The 14,726-nt window shown below is 44.2% G+C and overlaps 1 protein-coding gene across 2 annotated transcripts in view; it reads right to left on the minus strand.

Moving 5' to 3' along the window:
- The window catches only part of LOC123995702 (MAM domain-containing glycosylphosphatidylinositol anchor protein 2-like), a 423,303-nt gene that overhangs the window by 202,534 nt on the left and 206,043 nt on the right, over window positions 1-14,726 (minus strand). For both annotated transcript variants that reach the window (XM_046299372.1, XM_046299371.1), the window contains exons 4-6: window positions 11,147-11,343; window positions 4,355-4,487; window positions 2,010-2,279 (exon numbers count right to left, since the gene is read on the minus strand). In XM_046299372.1, coding sequence (XP_046155328.1) covers window positions 2,010-2,279; window positions 4,355-4,487; window positions 11,147-11,343 — 600 coding nt within the window. The remainder of the gene's footprint in view (window positions 1-2,009; window positions 2,280-4,354; window positions 4,488-11,146; window positions 11,344-14,726) is intronic.

Consider the following 14,726-nt stretch of genomic DNA (forward strand, 5'->3'; position numbering starts at 1 on the left):
CACACACACACACACACACACACACACACACACACACACACACACACACACACCTTGCAGCTAACACATTCTCTAACGAATAGACCTTGTGCTGACAGAGGCCGAGAACAGATCTCATCCATTGTCCAGGTCATTGTGTCACTAAAGTGTCCTTTTGTTGCCAAACATAGTTCTGAGATCTGGGCTCTGCACTTGGAGATGTGTCTCGTTCTGTTAATGCATTAAAGGGTCATGGCAGTAGAGCTGTGGTGAGCCAACAGCATGCTGAGCCGTAGCAGGGGGCAAACTAAACACACACACACACACACACACACACACACACACACACACACACACACACACACACACACACACACACACACACACACACACACACACACACACACACACACACACACACACACACACACACACACACACACACAAAGCACTGTAGGAGGGGTGAGCCAGTCCGGCTGGTGGGACAGCATGGGCAGAAACGCCACCATCTGCTGAGGACAGATCTGTGAAAAACAGACAGCCCCTTTGGCATCACCCGCATGAGAGGGCTTCTCAAGGACTAGGGGTGTGATCAACAACCTCACACAAGCATGCACACGCACACACATACACATACACACACACACACACACAAATTCATGAAACATAAACTAACACACATATTGTGTCATATCTGTTCACACGCACACACACAAATTCACACACACAGACAGACAAATGCGTGCACACACACACACACACACACACACACACACACACACACACACACACACACACACACACACACACACACACACACACACACACACACACACACACACACACACACACACACACACACACACACACACACACACACACACACACACACACACACACACACACACACACACACACACACACACACACACCACCACCACCACTATCCTAACCAGCTGTCATATTCAGCATGTCCAAATGCACTGTCCTACTTCACTGCTGCCTCCCCCGTTTCTGGGACCTCATATTTAATAGGCAGCACAGTCTTCCACTCAATATTATACCAATTCACCACAACATTAGAGACTCCTTTTGCATGAATCAAACTGCTATACGAACACCGATGGCTCCTCCAAAGACAAGTTAACTATTGGCTGCTCCATGTGTCAATTACCTTGAGGGGAAGAGCCTTGAAAACTAAGGCCTCATCCCATTGGCTGCCCCGAATGGCAAGTCTACAATTATTGACTGTTCCATGAGTTAATTACCACGAGGGGAAGAGCCTTGGACACTAAGTCCTTATCCCAGTTGATAGCCAAACAGCCTGAAGTGCCTTTAGCTAGACTGCCTTGGCTTAACGACTCTAATTGGCCTGTTATTAAGTCTCTTTAATGAGTGGTTTCACATGCATCCCCATTCTATGGGCTTCGCCCCTGTATGTGCTATGATGATATAGTCTTTTTGTGTCGCCAGCTGGCGCTGTATGTTGTAGGATCAATATTCTAAGGTAACATCCAGAATGAGATCTGTCATTGTATCATTATGCTTGCATACTATAGTAACATACTGTAGTAACATACTGCAGTAACCATTCCTGTCATTTGAATGTTGAGAATCTGATAAGACAAGTTACAAAATTAATTTAGAGGTACATGAATTGAAATATGCAATGCTTTCTATCTATTACGTTACTTAACGATGAAAGCTCCTTGAATCTCAATCAATCAGAGAAGATTACTTCTGGCAGCACTGCCGCAAAAAAAAGATGATGGCTCTTAGATGGCATCCACCACACTTTCTCCCATTTAACCAGTGGATACAGTTATTATTTGAGGGGGAATGGGTTTGTTATATCTTTGTATGCATTTATTCTAATGTTTTGTCTTGCACCTGTAACCTGATCCCCCCTCCCTCCCTCCCTCCCTCCCTCCCTCCCTCCCTCCCTCCCTCCCTCCCTCCCTCCCTCCCTCCCTCCCTCCCTCCCTCCCTCCCTCCCTCCCTCCCTCCCTCCCTCCCTCCCTCCCTCTCACCTCTGACCACTATCGTGGTAGACTTCTTGGCCGGGTTGCCCACGTTGTTTGTGGCCACACAGCTGTATACACCAGCCTCGTCTGAGGTGATGGCCGGCAGGGTGAGTGTTCCACCCTTTACCACACTTTTCTCAGGCAGGCTGTCGGAGCTGCTGACCCAGCTCAGCGTTGGTTTGGGCTCCCCACCTGTAGTGATACATACCAGGGACACCGTCTGGCCAGGGTTCACCACAATGGGGTCCTCCACTAGCAGCTTGATGGACGGAGACACTGGAGAGGAAGAGGTTAGAGGTTTGGTGTTTTCTTATAGACTTTATGGTGCATGTGTTGTTGATGAGAGCGAAGACCAACCTGTCTTTTTGGTGAGTTTGAAGACAATTCTGTCTTGTTGTTGGGTTTGAAGACTAATCTGTCTTGTTGGTGAGTATTGTGACAGTCCCACAATTTGCTTACTAAAGTCTGATTTGGATATATTTGGATGTTTTCACTGCATAACGTTAGGAAGTTGTGTCACGCCTTGGTCTTAGTATTTTGTGTTTCCGTTATTTATTTGGTTAGGTCAGGGTGTGACATGGGTTTATTTTGTGGTGTGTTTTTGTATTGGGGTTTAGTAGGTATTGGGATTGTGGTTGAGTAGGGTTGTCTAGCATAGTCTATGGCTGCCTGAGGCGGTTCTCAATCAGAGTCAGGTGATTCTCGTTGTCTCTGACCGGGAACCATATTTAGGTAGCCTGGGTTTCACTGTGTGTTTTGTGGGTGATTGTTCCTGTCTCTGTGTTAGTGTTCACCAGATAGGCTGTATAGGTTTTCACGTTTCGTTTGTTGTTTTGTATATTAAGTTATTTCATGTATCGTTCATTTTTCATTAAAGAACATGAGTAACCACCACGCCCCATTTTGGTCCGACTCTCTTTCAACAGACGAACGCCGTTACAAGTTGTCCCTTTTCAAATGTAGAAGAAGTGACAGCTAAATGCTGACTCCTGTTTGTCTAAGCTGGTAGCATAGCTAACATTGAGAAATCAGTGGTGGTAGTCAAAGTCATTTTCAACTGTAATACAGTTGATTGATGATGATGACAAACATGTATTGGGGTTGACATCAATACAAGTATTGTACTCAGATTTTTACCTCAGCATAGTGTAAAATACACATAGCCTAAATGTAGTCTAATTGTGCTGACGGTCAAAGAGGAGATTCCGGATCTTTCCTTCACAGAATCATTTCCCAAAACGTTTCTATGGCTTTTCCATTATGGTCTAATTCTATTGACCTCTTTACCTCATCTATGGAAGTGGAAGCTTGCCCCAAGAAGTGGAGGCAGTTGCGGGACAAACTCATAAAGCAAAACAATTAAATTAAGGGTTGAAGCAGAGATGCAGGTGGGAAGCACGTGTCTTTTTGTTTTGCCAATTGCTCGTAATTAGCTGGCTGGCTATTGAGATTAGCCCTGAATCACTACGAGTGGTGCCTTATAAGTGGTGCAGACCAATTTATTGGATGCGTATGACAGCTCCCAAAGTGCAAGAAGTACGAATGCTCTGACATCTGCGGAGGCCGCATTGCCCAAATGCTGTACGGCCACTGCAGAAATCAGATTGACCATAAATCGGCTTTAAGTTAGAAGCTACTAACCTGCATTGTTAGTTATTTTGAAGACTAACCCCCTCGTGTTAGTGTGTTTGAAGGCTAACCCCCTCTTGTTAGTGATTTTGAAGACTAACCCCCTTGTGTTAGTGATTTTGAAGACTAACCCCCTCTTATTAGTGAGTTTGAAGACTAACCCCCTCTTGTTAGTGATTTTGAAGACTAACCCCCTCTTGTTCGTGATTTTGAAGACTAACCCCCTCCTGTTCGTGATTTTGAAGACTAACCCCCTCCTGTTAGTGATTTTGAAGACTAACCCCTCTTGTTAGTGATTTTGAAGACTAACCCACTCTGTTAGTGAGTTTGGAGACAAACCCCATCTTGTTCGTGAGTTTTAGACAATATTATATTTGTGTATGTTTGGACAGTGTAGGATGCTGGCCGGCTAGTTCTGCAAGCTATTCCCAAGGAGAGACACCACTGTTATCAGGAGGACTATTGAAGTGTCGTATGTTTTAGTCTTTGCACAGTTGTTTAATTATTTTGGCCATGTGATGTTTATTTCAGATTTTAGATGTGAATGTGTAACATGTTCAATTTTTTTGAAGAGGACCACAATGGAAATAAGTATTTCACTTTTTTCTGTTATCCTCAACAAATGTTTTTATACATTGAATCCACATTTGGGGTTCAATTGTGTATTAAATTGTAAAATCAAAAACATCAACTCTGTCTTGTTGGTGAGTTTGAAGACTGACCTGTCTTGTTGGTGAGTTTGAAGACAATGTTTCGGTCGGAAATGCCACAGACGTTCCTAACGGAAGCGATGCAACTGTAGTTGGCATAGTCTTGAGGACGAAGGTTCTTCAGCTTCAAGATCTTTGTCTCCCCCTGCAGCTCAGATACACAATCAGAACAACACTAGTGTGAAAATGTGTGTGAATAGAATAAATACAATAATAAACACTGCTCATTAAGTATCTCCACTTCATTTAGGGCTTTTACATTTTTCAGAAATTGCGGTTGGATGATTCCGAGTTGGATGATTCCCTCCCTTCTGATTCTGATAATCCTACAAACCAGGATTTCTCAAAAACATGGAAAACGTTGGGACAGTTTCTGGAATGTTGCAACCCTATGACATTCACATTTACTGTAAATCACAGAACCAGGAACAAATCTGCATGTTTCCAAATCTAGCATAGTTCATGAACTATACTGTAAAACAAGTCATAATACAAATCATAGTTTACCCTTATTTAATCTGTTGCGAAACCACTGTGCAGATGACACCACGGATCACACAACGTGGTCTTCACTGCTACATCCCTCAACATCGGACAGCCTCACTAGGAGGTTGTTCAATTTCACTGTGTGTCTGTTGACTCCTCCACCAACACCACACAGTAGCCGGACAGACAGAGACAGTGACTGGCCCAGCTAGAGCCCTGTGATGGGATGTGATGAGAGTCTTTGATCTTCTTCCTCTCCACCAGGGGGTCAGATTAGAACTTCAGTCAGCCTGGCACATCAGTCCTCACAAGCCGTAATCATAGTCCTCACGAACCACAATCACAGTCCCCATAAACTCTAATCGCTCATCTCTTTCATTCTCCCCAATGATCATCAATCTACTGCATGGCATTCAGATGTTAATTGTATTTGATTAGGGAGGGAGGGATGGACCCAGTCTGTGGCTGCAGTTGTTTTACCTCCTTCCCTCTGGTTTTGGCTGATAGTGGAAGATGTGTCTGAAGGGATGATGATTCAGAGGCCAGTTTAAAACAGTGGGAGACACATTGGAATAAAAATCCATTTGGAAGACAAGGGGGAAGAGGAAGGGAGGGCCTATATCGAATCTTCCATTCCTCTCAAGATTTTTTGAAAAAGCTGTTGTGCATCAACTCACTGCCTTCCGGAAGACAAACAATGTATATGAAATGCTTCAGTCTGGTTTTAGACCCCATCATAGCACTGAGACTGCACTTGTGAAGGTGGTAAATTACCTTTTAATGGCATCAGACCGAGGCTCTGCATCTGTCCTCATGCTCCTAGACCTTAGTGCTGCATTAGATACCATCGATCACCACATTATTTTGGAGAGATTGGAAACCCAAATTGGTCTACACGGACAAGTTCTGGCCTGGTTTAGATCTTATCTGTCAGAAAGATATCAGTTTGTCGCTGTGAATGGTTTGTCCTCTGACAAATCAAATGTAAATTTCGGTGTTCCTCAAGGTGTATCACTTGAGTGGGTTGAGCCACTGACGCAATCTTTCTATCTGGGTTGGCGCCCCCCCTTGGGTTGTGCCGTGGCGGAGATCTTTGTAGGCTATACTCGGCCTTGTCTCAGGATGGTAAGTTGGTGGCTGAAGACATCCCACTAATGGTGTGGAGGCTGTGCTTTGGCAAAGTGGGTGGGATTTTAAACTACCTGTTTGGCCCTGTCCAGGGGTATCATCGGAAGGGGCCACAGTGTCTGCTGACCCCTCCTGTCTCAGCCTCCAGTATTTATGCTGCATTAGTTTATGTGTCGGTGGCTAGGGTCAGTTAATTATATCTGGAGTACTTCTCCTGTCTTATCCAGTGTCCTGTGTGAATTTAAGTATGCTCTCTCTAATTCTCTCTTTCTCTCTTTCTTTCTCTTTCTCGGAGGACCTGAGCCCTAGGACCATGCCTCAGGATTACCTGGCATGACGACTGCTTGCTGTCCCCAGTCCACCTGGCCGTGCTGCTGCTCCAGTTTCAACTGTTCTGCCTGCCGCTATGGAATCCTGACCTGTTCTCCGGATGTGCTACCTGTCCCTGACCTGCTGTTTTCAACTCTCTAGAGACCGCAGGAGTGGTAGAGATACTCTTAATGAATTGCTATGAAAATCAAACTGACATTTACTCCTGAGGTGCTGACTTGCTGCACCCTCGACAACTACTGTGATTACTATTATTTGACCATGCTGGTCATTTATGAACATTTCAACATCTTGGCCATGTTTTGTTATAATCTCCACCCGGCACAGCCAGAAGAGGACTGGCCACCCCTCATAGCCTGGTTCCTCTCTTGGTTTATTCCTAGGTTTTGGCCTTTATAGGGAGTTTTTCCTAGCCACCGTGCTTCTACACCGGCATTGCTTGCTGTTTGGGGTTTTAGACTGGATTTCTGTACAGCACTTTGAGATATCAGCTGATGTACGAAGGGCTATATAAACACATTTGATTTGATTTGATTTGATGAGGATGGTCGGAGGAAGGAAGGAACATGGGGGTGGGATGGACAAGGATATGAGAGAGGTTAGACAATAAAATTTGGGCAGAAAAGAATGGAGATCTAGAAAATAGGAGGGATGGATGAAAGAATAAGGCGTGTGTGAGAGATTGGAGGGAACGATGACAAGAGGCATAAAGGTGTGTAAGAATGGGAAAGGATAGAGAGAGAGAGAGGGGCTGTAAAACAGAGAGATGGATGAAGGAATTAATGAAGGAATGAAAGTGTGTTTAGGATGGCCTTATAAGGGTAAATGGATAGATGAATGAAGGATGAAGAGTCTGGATGTATTGTTGGTCTGGATGCATAGACACACAGCTGTGTGATCAACACAACCACGCCAGTAAACCATTCAACGGCGATGTCAACAAGACCTGGTCGCATTTATCTAAAATGACCTCTCAACATAGGTCAGCACCACCCTTCACTCCTCTCCACCTCTAACATCATTGCTCTCTCCCTCCACTCCTAATCAATAATATTAAGGAAGTCTCAATATTCTGCTTAGCTGAGTTAGAATAAGCTGTAGACCATACTATTTACCAAAAGAGTTTTCATCTATATTTTCCATAGCTGTCTATTTACCACCACAAACACTCAACGAGCTGTATAGGGCCATAAGAAAACAAGAAAATGCTCATCCAGAGGTGGTGGTCCTGGAGGCCGATGATTTTATTGCAGGGAAACTGAAATTCTACCAGCATGTCACTTGTACAACTAAAGGCAAAAAAAGCAACTATTGATCTTTACTCCACAAGCAGAAATGCATACAAAGCTCTCCCTCACCCTCCACTTGGCAAATCTCACCATAACTTCATTCTAGACAATCTGGACCCTCTCTTTACAAAATGCTTGCAACACCTATGACTAGCCTATTTAACCTCTCTTTCGTCTAAGATCCCCAAAGATTGGAAAGCTGCCACGGTCATCCCCCTCTTCAAAGGGGGAGACACTCTAGACCCAAACTCTTATAGACCAATATCCATCCTGCACTGCCATTCTAAAATCTTCTAAAGTCAAGTTAACAAACAGATCACCGACCATTTCGAATCCCACTGTACCTTCTGTACCTTCTCCACTATGCAATCTGGTTTCCGAGCTGGTCATGGGTGCACCTCAGCCACGCTCAAGGTCCTAAACGGTATCATAACCGCCATCAATAAAAGACAGTAATGTGCAGCCGTAGCTAAAACCTAGAGTTAACACTATCAAGGAGTGGGACATTAATCCAGACATGTATTTTTTTATTTGACCAGGTAAGTTGACTGAGAACACATTTTTATTTACAGCAAGTTTACCTGGGGAACAGTTACAGGGAAAAGGAGGGGGATGAATGGGCCAATTGTAAACTGGGGATTATTAGGTGACCGTGAATGGTTTGAGGGCCAGATAGGGAATTTTAGCCAGGACACCCGTGGCACTACTCTTACGAAAAGTGCCACGGGGTCTTTAATGACATCAGAGAGTCAGGACACCTGCTTAACATCCCACCCAAAAGACAGCACCCTACACAGGGCAGTGTCTCCAATCACTGCCCTGTGGCATTGGGATAATTTTTAGACCAGAGGAAAGAGTGCCTCCCACTGGCCCTCCAACACCACTTCCAGCAGCATCTGGTCTCCCATCCAGGGAATGACCAGGACCAACCCTGCTTAGCTTCAGAAGCAAACCAGCAGTGGTATGCAGGGTGGTATGCTGCTGGCCTATATGTAATCCTGCTACATCCTCCGACAAACCATCAAACTGGCAAAGCGTCAATTGCGTCAATACAGGACTAAGATCAAATCCTACTACAACAACTCTGACACTCGTCGGATGTGACAGGGCTTGCAAACTATCATGGATTACAAAGGGAAACACAACCACAATTTGACCAGTGATGTAATCCTACCAGATGAGCTAAATGCCTTCTATGCTCGCTTCCAGACAAGCAACACTGAACCATGCATGACAGCACCAGCTGTTCCATACAACTGTGTGGCCACACTCTCCTTATCTGATTTGAGTAAGTCCTTTAAAACAGGTTAACATTCAGAAGGCCACAGGGACAAACGGATTACCAGGATGCGTATACAGAGCATGTGCTGGCCTGCTGGCATGTGTCTCCACTGACATTTTCAACCTCTCCCTGACACAATCTGTTTCAAGCAGACCACCATAATCCCTCATATAAACACCATCATCCCAGACAACCTGGACCCACTCCAATTCGAATAATGCTCCAACAGATCCACAGAAGACGCAATCTCCATTGCACTCCACACGGCCCTTTCCCACCTGGAGAAGGGGAATACCTATGTGAGAACGTTGTTCATTGACTACAGCTCAGCGTTCAACACCATAGTGCCCTCCAAGCTCTTCACTAAGATAATGGACTGAGCACCTCCCTCTGCAACTGGATCCTGGATTTCCTGATGAATCACCTCCAGGTTTCGAGCGTAGGCAACAACACATCCACCACACTGACCCTCAGCATGGGGGCCCCTCAGGAGTGAGAGCTAAGTCCCCTCCTGTACTCCATGTTCACCCACATCTGTGTGGCCGTGCACGACTCCAACACCATCATTAAGTTTACTGACGACACGACGGCAGGCCTCATCACCAACGACGATCAGACAGCCTATAAGGAGGAGGTCAGAGAACTGGCAGAAGCTGATCGTGGACTACACAAAGTGTACATGACGAGTCACATACGCTGCTGCTACTGTTTATTATCTGTCACTTTCTTCCTAGTTATATGTACATATATATCTCAATTACCTCGAACCTCTGCACATCGACTCAGTACTGGTATCCGTGTGTATAGCCAAGTTATCATTACTCATTGTCTATTTATTCATAGTTTTATTGTTATGTGTTTTACTTTTCTATTATTTCTCTATTTTCTATCAATCTGCATTGTTGGGAAGGGCCCGTAAGCATTTCACTGTTAGTCTAGACCTGTTGTTAATGAAGCAAGTGACGAATAACATTTTATTTGATAACACCATCCCTCTCTCCTCTCCTCCAAACCTCCACCAGAGAGAAACGGTAATCTGGCATTTAGCAATGGGAAAACAAATGTGGTGGCTTCAAACACATCTCCTGATCTTCCTGTTATTTTTCTGCCCACCACGGGAATAATACATGCCAGGGAAGAAGATGAGGGAGAGGAGGAGGGAAGAGAGAGGAGGAGGAGGAAGCCCTCAGTGAACGCTGGACACTTCTTGGCAAATTACCAAGGGCATATTCCCATGCTGGGTTTGAAATGCCACCTCTGCTCTGTCCAAACACTTGGTGGGCTGAGGGAAGATAGAGAAGAGGACAGAGTAGGAGGGAAAATAAGAGGTGGGCTGGGAGAGGAGAAGGGAGATGAAAGGAAAGTGGACTTGGGAAAGGAAGATGAGAGGAGGGAATTGGAGAAGAGATGGACTGAAGGTAAGAGGAGGGAAGAGAGGGACGACGAGAGGAGGAGGGATCAGGACTGAGTAGGAGGGAATAGAAGAGGTGGGCTGGGAGAGGAGAGCAGAAGTAAGAGAAGAGGAAGGGAGAGAGAGAAGAGAATAAGAGAGAAGAGGACAGAGTAGGAGGGAAAAGAAGAGGTGGGCTGGGGTAGGAGAGAAGAAGTAAGAGAAGAGGAAGGGAGAGAGAGAAGGGAATAAGCGAGAAGAGGACAGAAGAGGAAGGAAAAAAAGAGGTAGGCTGGGGGAGGAGAGAAGAAGTAAGAGAAGAGGAAGGGAGAGAGAGAAGGGAATAAGCGAGAAGAGGACAGAAGAGGAAGGAAAAAAAGAGGTAGGCTGGGAGAGGAGAGAAGAAGTAAGAGAAGAGGAAGGGAGAGAGAGAAGGGAATAAGAGAGAAGAGGACATAGTAGGAGGGAAAAGAAGAGGTGGGCTTGGGGAGGAGAGAAGAAGTAAGAGAAGAGGAAGGGAGAGAGAGAAGGGAATAAGAGAGAAGAGGACAGAAGAGGAAGGAAAAAATAGGTAGGCTGGGAGAGGAGAGGAAGATGAGGGTATAGAAGAGGTGGGCTGGGAGAGGAGAGGAAGATGAGGGAACAGAAGGCTCAGAAGGGCAGCCAGCTACCTCAGGCTCGCTCACTCTGTTTCTTGCTCTCTCTCCTACTTCTTTCTTTCTTTCATTCTCATTCCATTTTCCCCTCTCTATTTCCACTAGCAGTCTCTGGGCACACCCTTATTTATTTAAAGACATATCTCCCCATCCAGAGTGTAAAGTACTGAGATGTCTCCATATACCCCACCCTATAGACTTACCTATAGACATTAGGTCTATGGTATATTGTCTCATTCTTACCTGTGTGAAGAATGGTTCGTAGATCTCCACTCCCTTGTCAGAGCCCTGTGAGAGGACATCTCGTCCGCGGTGCCAGCTGTAGCGGACAGGGGGGTTGGAGTTAGCCATGCAGCGCAGGAACACTGTCCTCTCATAGTAGAACTGCTCTTTGGCCTCTCCTACACTCTGGTGCACCGTCACTACAGGGTCATCCAGGACTGGAGCCAGAGAGGAACAGGGGAAGAGGAGAGGACAATCTATTGATCAATCAATCAATAAATACATTAGGCAAGTAATGAATCTATTGAGAGATCAATTGAAAGGCTACCTAAGCAATAAGACATAAGCATTATCGATGATCAACTCCACGTTAATTTTTTTTTGTTTGGGGTCACTTAGAAATGTCCTTGTTTTTGGAAGAAAAGCACATTTTTTGTCCATTAAAATGACACCAAATGGATCAGAAATACAGTATAGACATTGTTAATGTTGTAAATGACAGAAGCCTCACAAGTCCTCAACTGGCAGCTTCATTAAATAGTACCTGCAAAACACCAGTCTCAACGTCAACAGGGAAGAGGCGACTACGGGATGCTGGCCTTCTTGCCAGAGTTGCAAAGAAAAAGATCTCAGACTAGCCAATAAAAAGAAAAGATCAATATGGGCAAAAGAACACACACACTGGACAGGGGTACTCTGCCTAGAAGGCCAGCATCCCGGAGTCGCCTCTTCACTGTTTTGCGGGAACTATTTAATGAAGCTGCCAGTTGAGGACTTGTGAGGTGTCTGTTTCTCAAACTAGACACTCTAATGTACTTGTACTCTTCCTAGGTTGTGCACCGGGGCCTCCCACTCCTCTTTCTATTCTGGTTAGAGACAGTTTACACTGTTCTGTGAAGGGAGGAGTACACAGTGTTGCACGAGATCTTCAGTTTCTTGGCAATTTCTCGCATGGAATAGCCTTAAATTCTCAGAATAAGAGTAGACTGATGAGTTTCAGAAGAAAGGACAATGTGATTTTCTGGATTGTCTTTTCTCATTTTGTCTGTCATAGTTGAAGTGTACCTATGATGAAAATTACAGGCCTCTCTCATCTTTTTAAGTGGGAGAACTTGCACAATTGGTGGCTGACTAAGTACTTTTTTGCCCCACTGTATATATATAGTCAGACACTTTCGGACACGTGTGATGTTTCACACATATTTTTCACGTGAACAAATCCATGTGGGGAAAAACATACTTGTGTCAAGTGTCACATGTATTTTTCACATTACTCATACACATCTGATGTCCCAATGTTTCATGTATGCTTTTGTAGCTGTCAGGATTAGAACCAGAATCTCCAATGGGAGTAGGCAACGTCTTGACCATACGAACAAGAGTGAAAATACACATTTTGTAGTCGCAGGTGGGGCCTCATCACGTGACCATGAGCAAACATGACCGACTCATGTCCACTACACTTTCACATGTGCATTTTCACATTTTAAGGTCAACTAGGGCTGTCAAATGATAACACATTTCAATCTGTGTTAATCGCATGATTTGCTTTGATAATTGCATGATTATGGGGCGGCAGCGTAGCCTAGTTGTTAGAGCGTTGGACTAGTAACCGGAAGGTTTGCGAGTTCAAACCCCCGAGCTGACAAGGTACAAATCTGTCGTTCTGCCCCAGAACAGGCAGTTAACCCACTGTTCCCAGGCCGTCATTGAAAATAAGAATGTGTTCTTAACTGACTTGCCTGGTAAAATAAATAAAAATAAAAAAATCACTATTCATTTTAAATGCATAATTTGCTCAAATTGAGCTGTAATCAAAGTTTTTTTTATACAAAAAGCATTACAAGACTATTTACATCTTGATTTTTTCCAAAGTAACAGTTAGAAAAATCGGGTAAATTGATAAACACGTTTTCATTAACCTCAGTCACCTTGTTTTGACATCATTGTTTTTAGCTGTATAGATTATGCATTTTTTATGTTTTCTGTGAATTTTGAACAATTTCAGATAATGTAAATAAAAAATAACAAAAAGTGAACTTGAGTTCACTGAACTGATTACTGATGAACTCCGACAGCATTAATGTGAACATGTTTAACAGGGTAAATAAGGAGACACGGAGCTCTAGCGTCTCTGTTCTTTTCACTGAGCTTCTTCCAACGGTCACTGACCAACGTATGAAGAAGAAAGGCGTGAGCCTGCAACGGTAACACTTCAAATGGATGGCTCAGAAATAAGAACTCATTATTTTGAACGCACTTGAATTGTTATACTCAGGTAGGCTAAATTAACTTTTTACAGAATGGCATTACAGAATTAACAGTTTCACCACCTTTTATTAACACCACCTTTTCACATGTGAGGAGAATAACACAATTTCACCACCACATGTGAACTTGCAATTCCACATGTGAAAGTGAGATTTTCACGTGGAGTTTTCTTACATGTGAAACAAACCATTTGATTGACAGTTCATGCAGCTGTTGTACTCTGATCATGGAATTCTGAATATGTCATGCATCTACACCTACATTTTAATGTGTCTACCGTGTCCAGAGTGTGTCCGGATTCCCTTTTCGCCGCTATATTAAAATACCTGAATGCATTCTGCAAATGGTGGTATAGGCTGCATCTGATAGGGAAAGGGAAAGGGAAAGGGGGATACCTAGTCAGTTGTACAAGTGAGGGAAATGTAAATGTAAATGGAAAACAGTATTTGATCCCCTGCTAATTATGTACGTTTGCCCACTGACAAAGAAATGATCCGTCTATAATTTTAATGGTAGGTTTATTTGAACATTGAGAGACAGAATAACAACAACAAAAAATCCAGAAAAAAACGCATGTCAAAAATGGTATAAATTGATTTGCATTTTAATGAGGGAAATAAGTATTTAACCCCCTCTCAATCAGAAAGATTTCTGGCCCACAGGTGTCTTTTATACAGGTAACGAGCTGAGATTAGGAGCACACTCTTAAAGTGAGTCCACAGAAGCAATCAATCAATCAGATTCCAAACTCTCCACCATGGCCAAGACCAAAGAGCTCTCCAAGGATGTCAGGGACAAGATTGTAGACCTACACAAGGCTGGAATGGGCTACAAGACCATCGCCAAGCAGCTTGGTGAGAAGGTGACAACAGTTGGTGCGTTTATTCGCAAATGGAAGAAACACAAAATAACTGTCAAACTCCCTCGGCCTGGGGCTCCATGCAAGATCTCCCCTCGTGGAGTTGCAATGATTATGAGAACGGTGATGAATCAGCCACACGGGAGGATCTTGTCAATGATCTCAAGGCAGCTGGGACCATAGTCACCAAGAAAACAATTGGTAACACACTGCGACGTGAAGGACTGAAATCCTGCAGCGCCCGCAAGGTCCCCCTGCTCAAGAAAGCACTGCTACAGACCTATATCTATCCTACCATGCCTTTCTAAGGTCTTCGAAAGCCAAGTCAACAAACAGATTACCGACCATTTCGAATCTCACCATACCTTCTCTGCTATGCAATCTGGTTTCAGAGCTGGTCATGGGTACACCTCAGCCACGCTCAAGGTCCTAAACGATATCTTAACCGCCATCGATAAGAAACATTACTGT

Source organism: Oncorhynchus gorbuscha, linkage group LG14, assembly GCF_021184085.1.
Source record: "Oncorhynchus gorbuscha isolate QuinsamMale2020 ecotype Even-year linkage group LG14, OgorEven_v1.0, whole genome shotgun sequence".
Lineage (NCBI taxonomy): Eukaryota > Metazoa > Chordata > Actinopteri > Salmoniformes > Salmonidae > Oncorhynchus > Oncorhynchus gorbuscha.